The 14,191-nt window shown below is 36.9% G+C and overlaps 1 protein-coding gene across 1 annotated transcript in view; it reads left to right on the top strand.

The window, feature by feature from the left end:
- The window catches only part of MACO1 (macoilin 1), a 52,277-nt gene that overhangs the window by 19,630 nt on the left and 18,456 nt on the right, over positions 1-14,191 (top strand). The window contains exons 5-6 of the mRNA XM_031464389.2: positions 1,591-1,769; positions 3,025-3,526. Coding sequence (XP_031320249.1) covers positions 1,591-1,769; positions 3,025-3,526 — 681 coding nt within the window. The remainder of the gene's footprint in view (positions 1-1,590; positions 1,770-3,024; positions 3,527-14,191) is intronic.

Genomic DNA, 14,191 nt, shown 5'->3' with positions numbered 1-14,191 from the left:
TGGGAAAGACGAAATGAGGTGATATATGTAAAGTGTTTAACTTAGTGCCAAGTACATAGGTGTCTGATAAATGTTACCTATTTTTTATTATAACCAGATAATGAGTCTAAAAAGTCTCGGTGAAATATATGCCTATTTCATGAAGCTTAAATGAACATACAGTTTTCTTTGCCTATTTACAAAAACAAGAGAATGTTATTAATAATTTTTAAGGGAATATCTTTTTTAACCTTAAACCATGAAACATTTTTAAAAATGAGCTTGATTCTTGTTTTTATCTATTGCAGAAATCACCACTTAGTATATGTTTTAAACACCAATTTTTGCTAATATTTATAGCAGAAACCAAAATAAAGGAATCAACAACAAAAAAGTTTCCAATGTTTAAAGTCTTTTCACAAACAAGCGAATTAAATACACCTGGTCAGTAAAACTTGTCACTTTAAATTTGTGGTGAGATCACATTCAGACTAATTATAATTGATAAGTTTTAATATTAATGCAGCTTAATATGAGTTTTGACAGTGTTTTCAGAGGCTTTGAACTGATATGAGACAGACTGATGGGTTGAATGAAAGTATTTCATCTTTTTATCTCAGAGATTAGAGTTGTAAGTACAGCTAGTTTAATTTGTTGGTACAGACCAAATGTTGGCACTGATAATATCAGATTTTATTTAAATGATTCTTGAACTTAGGTTTGACGGAGTGTCTGTGAACTAATTTTCCAGGAATAGCTGGTGACAGTACCCCTCAGGCAGCAAGGAGATTAGTTTGAATTTGATCCTATCTTTCTAGTATTAAAAACCAAACGATATCCTTTTTTTCCTCTTTTCTTTTAATTTTTTTTAATTGAAGTATAGTCAGTTACAATATGTCAGTTTCTGGTATATGACACAATGTCCCAGTCATGCATATACATAAAATATTTGTTTTCATATTCTTTTTCATTAAAGGTTATTACAAGATATTGAATGTAGTTCCCTGTGCTATACAGAAAAAGTTGGTTTTTTATATCTATTTTTATGTATAGTAGCTAGCATTTGCAAATCTCAAACTCCTTAATTTATCCCTTCCCACTCCCTTTCCCCTGGTAACCATAAGATTGTTTACTATGTCTGCGAGTCTGTTTCTGTTTTGTAGATGAGTTCATTAGTGACAATGTCCTTTTGATTTTTTAACACTCCCGTAATGTTTATTTATGACCACTTACAAAACCTCTACCCTGTTAGTTCTTAAAAGCATATGGATGCCTAAGTCTAATCGTGCACAAGACAGTTCGATGTTAATCAAAGACATTAGCCACTATATCCAACAGTCTCTGTAGTAACTTCTTGAGTTCGTTTGAAAAATGCCAAAGTCTAATGGGCAGCCTCTTACAGTCCAGCAGTCCCACCGTTCCCTGGGGATTAGTTCTACATGCCAGCTGACTCTGATTTCCACAGCAGACATCACATTTATTTGTGTGTTTAATGAATGCTTATCATCTAGAATTTATTTCTTAATTTCAGTCATAGATGTCCTCATGTGCTTGATGCATGTGTTGTTTATTTTTAACTTACAATTACTGGCGGGATTGTCCTTTTTCTAGTATTGGGTACCCTGTGGTGACTTTGGGCTTTGGCTTCAAAAGTTATGTAAGCTACAAAATGCGGTTGAGGAAGCAAAAGGAAGTGCAAAAAGAGAACGAATTTTACATGCAGCTTCTTCAACAAGCCCTCCCCCCAGAGCAACAGATGCTACAAAAGCAAGAAAAAGAGACCGAGGAAGGTAGGTCTTTACTCTAAAGTTATGGTCTGAATAGGTTAGTCATTTATTTTGTTTGTCAGTAGAAGTTGTTTTTTTCTTTGTTTGTTTCAGAAAAGTTGCTAGGACTTTGGATGATTACCAAGGCTTTTCCTGTGTTCTTCTTTAGGGCCATTTGAAACTTTGTTTGGTCATGAAATACAGAATGTGCATGATGTTTTCTCTCTAGTGTCTGAAGATCCTGTGCTTTTAAAATATGTTTATTATTTTTATATATTTTATTTTTATAGCTTATTTTCTTTTTTAATATTTTTATTATAAATATTTTAAAATATTTATTCTCAGTAGCAAAACGGTATATATAACTATGTGGGTCTGTTATTAAAGCAAGCCAGGAACCAAAGTATAAGCAAGATAGAGATGTAAACATACAGAATTGTTTTAAAAGCCAAAATTCTTCTAAATAGAGCAGAGATAGAGAGGTCTCATTTTAAATGATTTGTATAATGCAACATGGATACATGGATCTTAAATTAACTTTTCTAATATGGCCTCTCATGAATGTATAACCAATTCAGTAGATGAATTGACAGCAATACCAGTTTTCTTTATTTTGAGAGGGTCATGTTGTTAGTTGATATATGACATAATCTTATTCTCTGGTGTGGCACAAAATTCTCTCTTCAAGTAGGCTTTGACAAATTGGAATATGTAGACCTGATATCAAAAATTCTTTACAAGTGGTCTTGTAAATGATAACAGGCTTCTTACTACTTTAATGATAGAGTCAAGACAAAGGATAGATGCCCTGTATCCTAACATCACACCTCTTCCTTTGTTTTATTTAATCTTTTTCTTTTCAGTAAAGTTATTAACAGTTTGTTTAATTCAAGCATCTTTTAAAATGTGGCCTCTCTTAAAAGTATGATCTGCCCGTGTCCTCTCACCCCAGGGATAGGCAAGTTTGATTTGACTGATAAATGAAGTATGACTTAATTATAAAATCCTCATCTTATTTTCAAGGCAAAAACTTTAATGGGTTGGTGTTTATAAATGATGGCAATTTTCTAAGTGTGCAGCTTCTCAAATTTATTTGGATTCTCTTCCAAGTTAGCATAATGTGCTGTGATTATTGTTTCTAAATGAGTTTGCAAATTAACATAGTAAGTTTCTAAGCATAGACAATGCAGGTTGTTGAATCAATCTATTATGTTTTTATCCAACTAAATATTCCAGTGTGGGTTTTTTTTTGCTTGTTGGTTTGTTTTTGGTATTGTAGCAGCCAAAGGATTACCTGACATGGATTCCTCGATCCTCATACACCACAACGGAGGTATCCCAGCCAACAAAAAACTCTCCACAACTTTGCCAGAGATAGAATACCGGGAAAAAGGGAAAGAGAAAGACAAAGATGCCAAAAAACACAATCTTGGAATAAATAACAACAATATTCTACAACCTGTAGACTCTAAAATACAAGAAATCGAGTATATGGAAAACCATATCAATAGTAAAAGATTAAATAATGATCTTGTGGGAAGTACAGAAAATCTCTTGAAAGAGGACTCATGCACTGCTTCCTCAAAAAACTACAAAAATGCCAGTGGAGTTGTGAACTCCTCACCTCGAAGTCACAGCGCCACAAACGGGAGCATTCCTTCCTCGTCTAGTAAAAACGAGAAGAAGCAGAAATGCACTAGCAAGAGCCCAAGTACACACAAGGACTTGATGGAAAACTGTATTCCTAATAACCAGCTAAGCAAACCAGATGCACTGGTAAGGTAAGTGTGTGTGCTGTGTGCTTATCCACACTTTCCAATAAACTTGAGTTAGGCTGTGAAAAACAAAACACTTCCAAACAGGCCTGTAGGAATTGTTTGTGATCGGATACGGTGACAATTAACTCTGTGGTATTTGATGTTTTAGTGTTTATTTCATATGGGTTTGTTGGCCACCTAGTGCCATTGTCCAGAGCATTGACTCCAGCTCTTTCCACTGTTCTGAGTGAAGGGTGACAGTGATTGCTTTTCACATTTGACAGATTTATATGTAACTTGACTTTTCTTGTATTGAAAGGCATAGCTATAGTCCTTGACCTTTTCTGTTTGTATATCCAAAGTTCTTGTGGCATAGACACAAAAAGAGGAGTTTGTGTTCTGTTTGTGCAAATTTTTGTCAGACAGATAAAAAAGTGTGGGGACAGTTGGGGGTGGAGAAAATTGCCCTTACCACCTTGTGCTTGTTTTTGATTTTCCACTTAAAATATGAATTATTCCTCAAATAACTCTGGGAAAATTAGGTTTGAAAAATAATTTCTTTCTAAAAATTCCACAGGTAAATACAGTTGACCCTTGAATATAGCTGGCGGGCTTGAGGTGCATGGGCCCACTTATACGTGGATATTTTTCAATAGTAAATAATACACTACTACACAGTCCATGGTTGGTTGATTCTGCAGATGCAGAGGACCACAGGTATGGAGAGCCAGCTATAAATTATACTAGGACTAATCCCCATATTGTTCAAGAGTCAGCCGTACAGTGTTAGACATAGATTTTAATCAGAAATACTCCTTTCCCCATCTTTAAGTTAAAGAATAACATTGTTGTATTACCTTGACTGGCTCAGACATAATTTTGTTATATTTTATGTATTTTATAAAATACACATATGTTCCTTTTACCTCATATCTTTCAGTTTGGAAATTGAGATCTGAACTGGAGCTTTTTTAAAATACGTAACTCAAGAGGGCAATTATAACTCCGTCCCTCCACTGAGTTATCTGTGTTCCTCTTCCTTTGGCTTAGCTTCATAGCAGACAATTTATTCTGGGAGGAACCGTTTCTAGTGTTATAAATTATATGAATTAGATTATTAATTTGTTTTAGTTTTCTGATTGGCAGCTAGATTAAGGGAAATCTATTTGGCTTCTACTGCTGAAGGCTCTAGAGGTTTCATAGCCCTTGGCCACTTTTGGAAGCACATCATGCTGCTGCTAATGCCAGCCTGGCATCCACATCTGTTGTTATGACATTCTGCCCTATCATAACCTGCAGAGAAAACACTCAGCAGAAAACTCTCTTCCAGACACCCATGGGAGAAAGACCAATTAGTTGACCTTCTATGTCAAAGGAAGTATCTCACAAATTTACTATATGCTATAAATGAAACATTTGCCACCAGCTTTTTAACATCCTTTCTCCTACACAATTTTAATAATAGCAGTCAAGTCAAAACAATTTTCCTTTATTGGAGAGAGAGAGAGCGATCAAGGCTGTCTTGTGATACCGTCTCAGTTGCACCCCACTTGTCATGTTGGTTGACTCTACCACCTGACCTGCCTTTAGAAGAGAATTTCAAGGATTCAGATGGCCAGTTTTCCAGTCGTGGGTCCAGTGCGCCTCTGCCTGCTCTTGGGGTATAACACCTCTTCCTGTGGTCATTAATGTGTGCTCTCATGTGACTTGTTCTGAGGGGCCTCAGAATATTATTCTGTGTTAGGGAATGTCTGCCGTCAAACACATAGAAGTGTTATATTTAAATAGTTTTACAAGCTTCCATAGGATTATTTTCAACTTTTAATGAATACTATTTTAAAAAGATAATATAAATATCCAACAATAGGGAAGAAATTTAAATAATTATGTCCATCTACTTGATGAACTTTTAATACAGACATTACAAAATCATGTGTTTGAGCCATATTAAACAGTATAGGAAAGTGCTCATGACATAATATTTCATAAAGAACATAGAAAGCAATTTTATTAAGAACATTTTTCTAATACACATAGGGAGGTTTTGAAGGAAAAGGAACCAAAATGATAGCAATAGTTATTACCCTGTGATAGTAGTGGGGCTTTTAATTTTTTTTCTTACTTTCATTTATTTTCAAGTTTTTCTATGATGAACAACAGTGAAAGTTTATAAGTATCTATCTGAGCAAATTATCACACTATCCCTCGCCCTTCTTGGCTGTCTCCTGTTTCTTCTTGCCTGACTTCATGCATGTTTTGATAAATATTAATAAGACTGTCTAATAGAGCCAAACCTGACTTGTTTGAGTTGTTAGCTAGAGTGGATTTGGAAAGGGCTGGATTCAGTGGTCTCTAAAGCTCCCTCTGATGCAAATATATATGGTCTGCCAGTATGAACATGAGTCCTTCGCTCCTGCCAGTACACCCAGGGCTGTATACAGGTCCAGGCAGGCTGTAGGGATAAGACTGATCTACCCTTTTGTAAATGTTTTTTAAAAAATCATTTGAAAGCTAGTATCATATTGTTAGTAGTATATTAATTGCAACGCATTCTACAGCTATGTCTCTCTTAACGTCATGGTTGAAAAACTGCTATATTTAGGAACCAATTCAGTGACATTGAGAGGAAAACTCATTAGTACACCTCTTTCAAAGAGAATTCTTGGAAATCGGTGTGGCTATCAAAATAAGGTTTGATGGCCGTCCCCTCTGAAGAAGGAAGCAGCCCTTCAGGTCTGTTCTCCATCTCTCCAGGCTCTCTGGATGTTCTCTAGTGTGCTGTATACCCCAGGCTGACAAACGACTGCACACAGGCTGAAGCTGGCCCACTGCCCATTTTTGTAAAAAAGGAAAAAAAAAAGTTTTATTGAAACACAACCATGCTCATTCATTTACATAGTGTGTATGGCTGCTTTATGGTGGCAGAATTGAGTAGCCGCTTCAGAAGCTGTATGGCCTACAAAGCCAAAGACGTTTGCTTCTATCCCTTTACATAGAGTCTGCTGATAGATTGCTAGGGTTAAGGAAGGTGGGGAAGGTGGGGAACTTGGGAGTAAGCATTGCCTATAGGCTCCTTCCTAGGAAAAGTTGGGGAACTTGCTAACCACTCTAAAGTCCTCTTTTGGTTTGAGAAATACGTATCTTACAAAATGACCCTACTTCTGCCAGCTTGATTTCTGAATTCCTTATCCAAGTTATTTAGAAACAGGCTTATAATGTTGGTAGCCAAAAATATTTTTACTTCTGACATGGGGAAAAAAATCTAGACAAAAACAAAAAAGCAATGAGGAAGATCATTTATTTTAAGTAAGTCCTGGGTTAGAAAGGAATCATGTTAATTAGAATGAGTTTTACTTAAATTTTTTCTTCAGTGGTCAATTTTAAGTGCAAAAAATATATAGAAAATTTAGGTGGAAAAACGGGGGAGAAATATGACACAAAATCACTGTTAAATTTTTGTTATATTTTCTTTTCATTAACTAAATTTATATAGTTGCGGCCGTGGTGTTTGTATGGTTTTTGTGTCCTGCTTTTTTCACCTAAATTATATTGAAATCACTTCCCCAATTTAGCCTAACCCTCATTTTCACTTAATGTGGAATATTCCACTGCAGGCGTGTGATCATTCAGTGGTCACTCTAAGGTTCCGCAGATCAGGGTGCGATACCTGAGCCGCTTTCCTGCAGTTTCAGGGCTGCAAGCAGAAGAGCCAGCACTTTTGTTTGCACTTGGCACAATGCTCCCTTGCAAATACAGCCCAGGACTGTGGGCTTGCTTGTTGGGGTTTGTTGCTTGTTTCAGTTTCCTGATTAAGGGGGAGAATTTAAAACTTTGAGTACAAAATGTAAAGTGATCATATTGTGTAGAAATGTTGAAGCTGAAGTTTCTTCTTGTTTTATTTCCATTCCACTTTTTCTTTCCTTGTTTTTTGTATTCAAGACAAAAAAAAATTAATCTTTTTTGTTTCTAGTACTTACTCCTTTTTGAGGGGGGAGGTGATTAGGTTTCTTTATTTTTAGAGGGAGCACTGGGGATGGAACCCAGGACCTCATGCATGCTAAGCATGCTCTCTACCACTTGAGCTATACCTTCCCCTTCTAGTGCTTATTCTTAATAGGGTATCAACTCTTTAACATAGTTGAATAATGTTTGGTATGAAGAATCATAAGGGAAAAGTATGCACTGTTTGCCTAGTAAAAAAGCATTTAGCAAAACTGAGTAGGATTTAGGATGATAATTTTGGGGGTTTTTGTGTGTGTGTGTGTGGTTTTTTGGAACAGCAAGGGTTCTAAGAGACATTTAGACCAGCCTCCCCAACCCTGTCTTTTTATCAGCGAAGTAAACAAGCCCTAGAAGATTAAATGACTGTTCTAAGTAACTCAGAGTGGCACTTGCCAGAACCAGAATTGAAGTTCCTTGACTTCTGCCTTCGCTGTTATCTATGCTACTTAAAAAAAGTTTTATCAACTTGTTTTACTTTCTTGTGTTTTTAAAAAAAAATTTTGTGTTTTTGTTTGTTTTAAATGCACGTATAGCTAAAGTTGGCTCAAGGATCGGCACCAGAGCTAGATTTTATGCTCTAGTGGCTAAAATCTATAGAAGAAATGTTTAGAATTTCAGAGTTCATTTATTTTCCATTCTTCTAGAGAGATACTGTTTTAAGTGTTTTAGAAATTCTTGCTCTTGCCAAAGACACAGGGTACTTAATCTCTGTACAGAAGGGGGCCATTCACTCATACCCTTGAAAGCTTATGGGGTTTCTGAGAATTTAGCTCTGATTAAGGATAGTTTGGCAGTTAGTCTGGTCCAGACACCTGGAGCCACCCAGCAGGGAATTTGCCCTTTAGGAATAAATCTGGCGTAGGCTTGGCTTAGCTTAACAGCAGCACTCCTAAGAGCATTGCATTGGAAAACTTAAGATCAAGGATGTAACCATCAATTTTCCTTGAGGAAAGGCCACCAGTGACTACTTGGAAGGCCTGGAGACCTGGAGTGTGGGCATAGCCGTGGTAATAAGTTCTGAGGGCAGGGGTGGCTTTTCTTCAGGGGAGAATGGAAATTTGGGGTTATGTTGTAATACATTGAATACTTACGCTTTTATTCCTCTCTAAATCCGTTTGGTTATTTCAGGCACACCAAAATACTATTACTTATAACTTAGTTTGTTCATGCAGTTCTGCTTATTTGGAGACTTGAGAGCCTTGGGAGAAAGGGAGAAAACGTTTATCAGGATTTTTTTGGTAATCACCAAGCAAGTGGTGGCCCTGCCTCAGAGGGGAGGGAGGGGGAAAGAAGGATTGAAAAGCACTTTAAGAAATTTTAACTCATTCACTTACACTGAGGAGTGTTTAATTTACATTCATACCCAGGAACTAACCTTTTTTTAATAAATTGAAATATAGTTGATTTACAATGTTGTGTTAGTTTCAGGTGTACAACAAAGTAATTCAGTTGTATATATATTTTTTTCTTTTTCAGATTCTTTTCCATTATAGGTTATTACAAGATATTGAATATAGTTCCCTGTGCCCAGAAACTAGCTTATATTACCAAGTTGGGGTCTTAAATTTAGAAGCATATAGATACGACAACATACTTTATAAATAGGCTTTACAGTATTCTGTTCCATCAGTGAGTATATCGATTAGTATTGTGTTTTAGTAGACTGTGATATGAGTATTTGTGACTTACCTCTTTCTAGTTTAAGCTGGTGGGTGAGGAAAATGTCATTGGTCTTCATTCCACTTTCTACCCCATATAAACCTTATATTTATGTTTTATGATTTTATGTTTCTCTTGAAAAGGAGGACAAAGATAGCAAAAGCTAATAACAGCCAGCTTTCCTCTTTGATGGGACTTGCTGGTGGCACAGACTGCCCAAGTGGATTGGCTAGCAGTTCCCAGTGTTTGTGCTTTGGAATGGGGTTCTAATTTTGTTAAATAAACTATTCTTTATCTGTTGCTGTAAAAAAAAAAACAAATACATTGAATATTTACTCTTTTATTCCTCTCTAAATTCATTTGGTTATTTGACAATTGAGATTATTGTGTAGCCTCCGCCTTATAGAATGCCCTTAGTGTGGTCTTGCTGTTTGGGGAGAAACAACAGGAGACAGTTTACACTACTTCCTATTTTTCGTTTCCCCACATCTTAAGATGTCTACACACAATTAAAATTCATATATTCATTGAAAGGAAAGGGCCATCTTTTTAGATACTGATTTTTAATAATCAGTGGATTCAGTATAATTTTCGTGTGAATAACTGTGAAAAAGAGCAAAGTAAAGAGAGAATCCAGGAAGCCCCTATTTTGTCATCTTAAAGGTTTTAGGCACAAAGCAAGAACAGGATCCAAAGCTGAGACCTGACTATGGGAAAGAAACAAAACAGAGCAGTCAATTCCAGAGGTAGAGTCCACAAGCATTCCCTGGGACAAGCACTCCAGGGGAGATGGCCTTTTACGGACCTTTCCAGCCCTCTCCCAAGTCCCTAAAGAGTCCTAAGTGGGGAAATGCAGTAGTTTAAGTGGGAAAGATTACGAAGGATTCTCTTGAAAGGTGGAAACCCACCTTAAAATAAGGTAATGGAAAGACCCCCAAGATTGGTTTAAAGGGGAGGAAGTAGCAAAACAGATTATATAGTGTGAGCCCATTACAAAACGTGGGTAGATACCATTCTTCTGTACACAGTAAGTTATTTCAAATGGTATAACGCCAAGCAATCAGTAGTAGTTGATTATAGGAGATGTTTACTTTCTACATACTTTGAATTTTTACACAGGCTTATTATGCCCATAACAATGTAAGCTCCTTTTCCCTCGCCTGCCACGGTACACAGGGATTGGCACAGGCTAGATGCTCAGTAAATACTTGTTGAAAGAGTATTACCTTTGTACAGGGAAAATACTAGGAAAGGGACAAGGGGAGGAAAGATGGGCCTCAGTAATTGCAGTGCATTGCAACTCAAAGGTTTTTGAAGTTGGAAAACCTAAATATACATTAGACCAGGCCGAGGACCTGCTATCCCATGTCAAGCTATTTGTGGTTAATATAATACTGATTATATTTCTAAAAAATAGAAAGACTTTCCACTCTAAGCCCCTTTCATTGGTATTTCCCAGGAAGTTTTCAAATTTAGTACTCTTGTCAAGACTTTTCCAGGACTGTGAAGGAGGTTCAGGAATTTCTGAAAGTTTAAACGGACACAAGGAGAAAACTCCAAGGGACTGCTGTCGAAAAAGCCATTTGCTCTGGCAGTGGGTTGGTTGTGCTTCAGGGCCAAGGAATCTAGGTACAAGCTACATGCCAGCCAAGAACTCGGAGGAAATCTCAGTTTGGCTTGTCTTATTCATCTGTCCTGGTGGGTCTTGCCCTCTTTCTCCCCCCTTAGCCCTGGCCATTCTCTTTGTCTTTGTGGTAGCTGGAGCAAGCTCAGATCCCATGTTTCTTCTGTTCCAGCCTTCCCTCCAAGGAGATGCCTTCAGTTAGAAAATGCGTTGACTGTTTATGTATCATCTCTGGTGCTAGAGAGGAAGTGGTACATTTGTTTGTTTTCTTTTGCATTTGAATACATTTTGCTATGTGTCAGGAATAGTTTGCTGAAGAGAATCTGACCTTGGGAAACAGCAACTAGGGCTTTGGGGCTTTACCCTGGCTACTTTCCCTACATGCGCTACCTGTCATCTGCGCTGACAACCTGCTGCTGCACAGGACTTGCTTGACACTCTCCTCAGCGAGTGATGGCTGCCAAAGTAGGCCTTTCTGCTTCTACAGATGCATTTGGTAATTTATTTGTAACAGTATCATTTCTAGCTGAGAGGTAAAACTTAGTAAAAATATATAACTAAACACTTAGAGGTTCTAACTAGATTAAATTAAATATAGTGGATATAGATGCTACTAAATTATTGGGAGATTATTAAGTGGAAAAAATAAATAGTTGAGCCATATTTCTAGTTTGTAAGTTTACCGTCTCTGGGGAAGCATGCTTTTGATTTATGTTAGTCTAGCATTGTTTCTGACCAGATATACTTGTCAGATCTGATTTACTTTTATTTTCTGCCATGTTCTTAGTATTTAAGGTACCTCTAGGTTTTACTTGGTTAGTTTTATTATAATTCATAATATAGTTTGAATTTATTTTAACCATTGCAGTGATAAAACTCTAATATTCTGGTATATAAATGTGGTAATAGAAGCATGATAATTTTATACTTAAGCAGGGCTGTTTTGTGACTTGAAAATCGTGCAGCACTTTAGAAGCTAGGCAGATTGCCTAATGTCTCCATATCTAGGTGATAAAGGAAGGTAATTATCTATATTGTATAGATAAATTGTGAAATAACACATAAGTTATTTGGGGGGGGCACATTAGAAACATTTTTATATTGAGTACTGAGAGTTTATTCTAACAAAACAGGGATTTCTGATTAGTTAGAAACTTTCTTCCCTAGAATTCAGAAGGAACTACTATGACTTTGTGTTAAATTCTGAGTCAGTACCCCTGCTGGCACATAATGAATTGAGATTTCCAGCTAAGGGGATTAGGGGTGGATTCCCTGAAGGGGAGGTACTCCAAGGAAAAGGAACTGTATTCTTTAAATGTTACTCACGCTATCATTTAGAAACTGGCTATTTGAATACTTTGACAGCCAGTGTGGGCATACTTCTGTCTGTGTAAATCTCTCGGGGATCTCTTAGACTTTTTTCTAGCCAGCTGGGACTCTCAGGATTAAAACAAGTTTTGGTTTCTTTTTTATGGGAAGAATGACAACTTTTCCCTGTCATAAGTTAGATTCACCTTTCTTGGTAGAGTGTTCGAACAGATTTGAAGCAGAAACACAGAACTGGAAAGGACCTCATTGCTCTTCTCCCCCTGGCTCTAGAGAGGGCGTTTCAGACTCAGACCCCTACAGGAGCGAGGCAGGCACAGGCATCAGTGGAGAGGCCAGGGCTGGCATCACTTGTATTCAGTACTGCACCTGGCACCTTGGGTTTTGGAAGCATATGCCTTTCCAAACAGTTGTTGTGGGAAGTTGCAGGCCCAGTGTGGCTAAATCTTCTGATATTTAGAAGAGATGCCAAAAATAGATATCTGTATGTGAAATCTCCCAGTTAACATTTTTTTTTTTACATCATGTGGGGGAGGGTCAAACAAAACATGTTTATGAGCCAGATTGTCTCACCAGTTTATAACCTCTGCATCTGACCGTTCCTGTTATTCTTGTATTTTGTTCCATCCTCCACTGGCCCCATGGATCAAAACTGGGCTCCTGTACGAAGAACTTTTACTTAAGGACTAGCTGGTAAATCCCATGAACTAATCTGCCATATACTAATGGAACCTTTTTGCCTTCTCCTCTCCTTCAGTTCCTTAAGCTCCTGGAAAACATGCATCTGTTGACAGTGCTCTTCCAGAGTCAGAGACCACCCCTTTTTTTCTTGCACCCTCACATCTGACCATGAGGTTTTCAGATCACTTAGAAGGAGAGAGGACAGCCTTGTGATAAGAAAGGTGGTTTGGGTATCTGGTGTTCCTTAAGCCATACGATGCAGAGGCCTCCTAAGGTAACTTGTTCTACACGAAGATGTTTTTCTACTGTGTTTTTAGAGCATAAAATACACCAAAACTGAGGACATGGACACTGGTTATTCAGACTTCACAGGCCAGCTGGTTTAGAACGTGGACCTTCTAGCACATCTCCTGTAATGTGGGTATACCACAAAACCTGGTATCAGAGCAATGCCTGCTCTCCTCTTTCCAAAGGGAACCAGGACAGGGCGATAAACTGCAGCTCTAGAATCTAGATTTTGACAGACTATTGCTTTGATAGGAACTGATGAATGGGAAGTAGTTGATGTTCAGTTAGGAACTGAGGCATTTTCTACTTCAGAAAGTTAAGTTCCCCTTTTTTGGAGTGACCTAAAAAGTTTATAAAGTAAAAGGGGTGGGTTTTCCCTAAGGCTTTCAGATTTATTCTGAAACTGGCCTGTTACATGGGCAAGTCTAAGAGTAACAGTGAACGCTGAAAAGCCATGGAAAGCAAATTAACAGCTTCTGCTTTTAAAATAACTTTTTCGCAATCAAAAAAATAGTAATTAAAGTGTTAAAAATAAGTTATAGATGTTAATTACTTCCAGCTTTGAAAATAAAGAAGAGATAGCACTATCTTTTTTTTTTTAACATTTTTTATTGATTTATAATCATTTTACAATGTTGTATCTTAAATTCCAGTGTAGAGCATAATTTTTCAGTTATACATGAACATAGATACGTTCATTGTCACATTGAGATAGCACTATCTTAATGTATATCCTCTCAGTCTCTTTTCTCTTGGATATATACATATTCTTTTCACAAAATGAAGCTCATACTATGTATATTCTTTAGTAATTGTCTTTTTCACTGACTGTATCATGAGCATTCTCCCATGTCATTGAATAATCTTCCTTGATTGGTTTTTAATGGTTGCATGTCAGTCAGACACAGGAATATACAATTTATTTAGCCAATCTTCTGTTGAATATTCAAGTGTTTCTGATTTTTTTTTTATTATAAATAATGCTGCAACAAAAACACTTTTACACAAATCTTTGTATCTGTAGACTGGGAGTGGGATGAATATTTTTAAAGACTTTTGATAGAAACCCTCATATCTGACTACATCTTTTAGGGACCTTATTAAAAATA

This window comes from Camelus dromedarius, chromosome 14, assembly GCF_036321535.1.
Source record: "Camelus dromedarius isolate mCamDro1 chromosome 14, mCamDro1.pat, whole genome shotgun sequence".
Taxonomy (NCBI): Eukaryota; Metazoa; Chordata; class Mammalia; order Artiodactyla; family Camelidae; genus Camelus; species Camelus dromedarius.
Note: the sequence above shows the minus strand (reverse complement) of the source record. Positions and strands in the feature narration are given on the sequence as shown.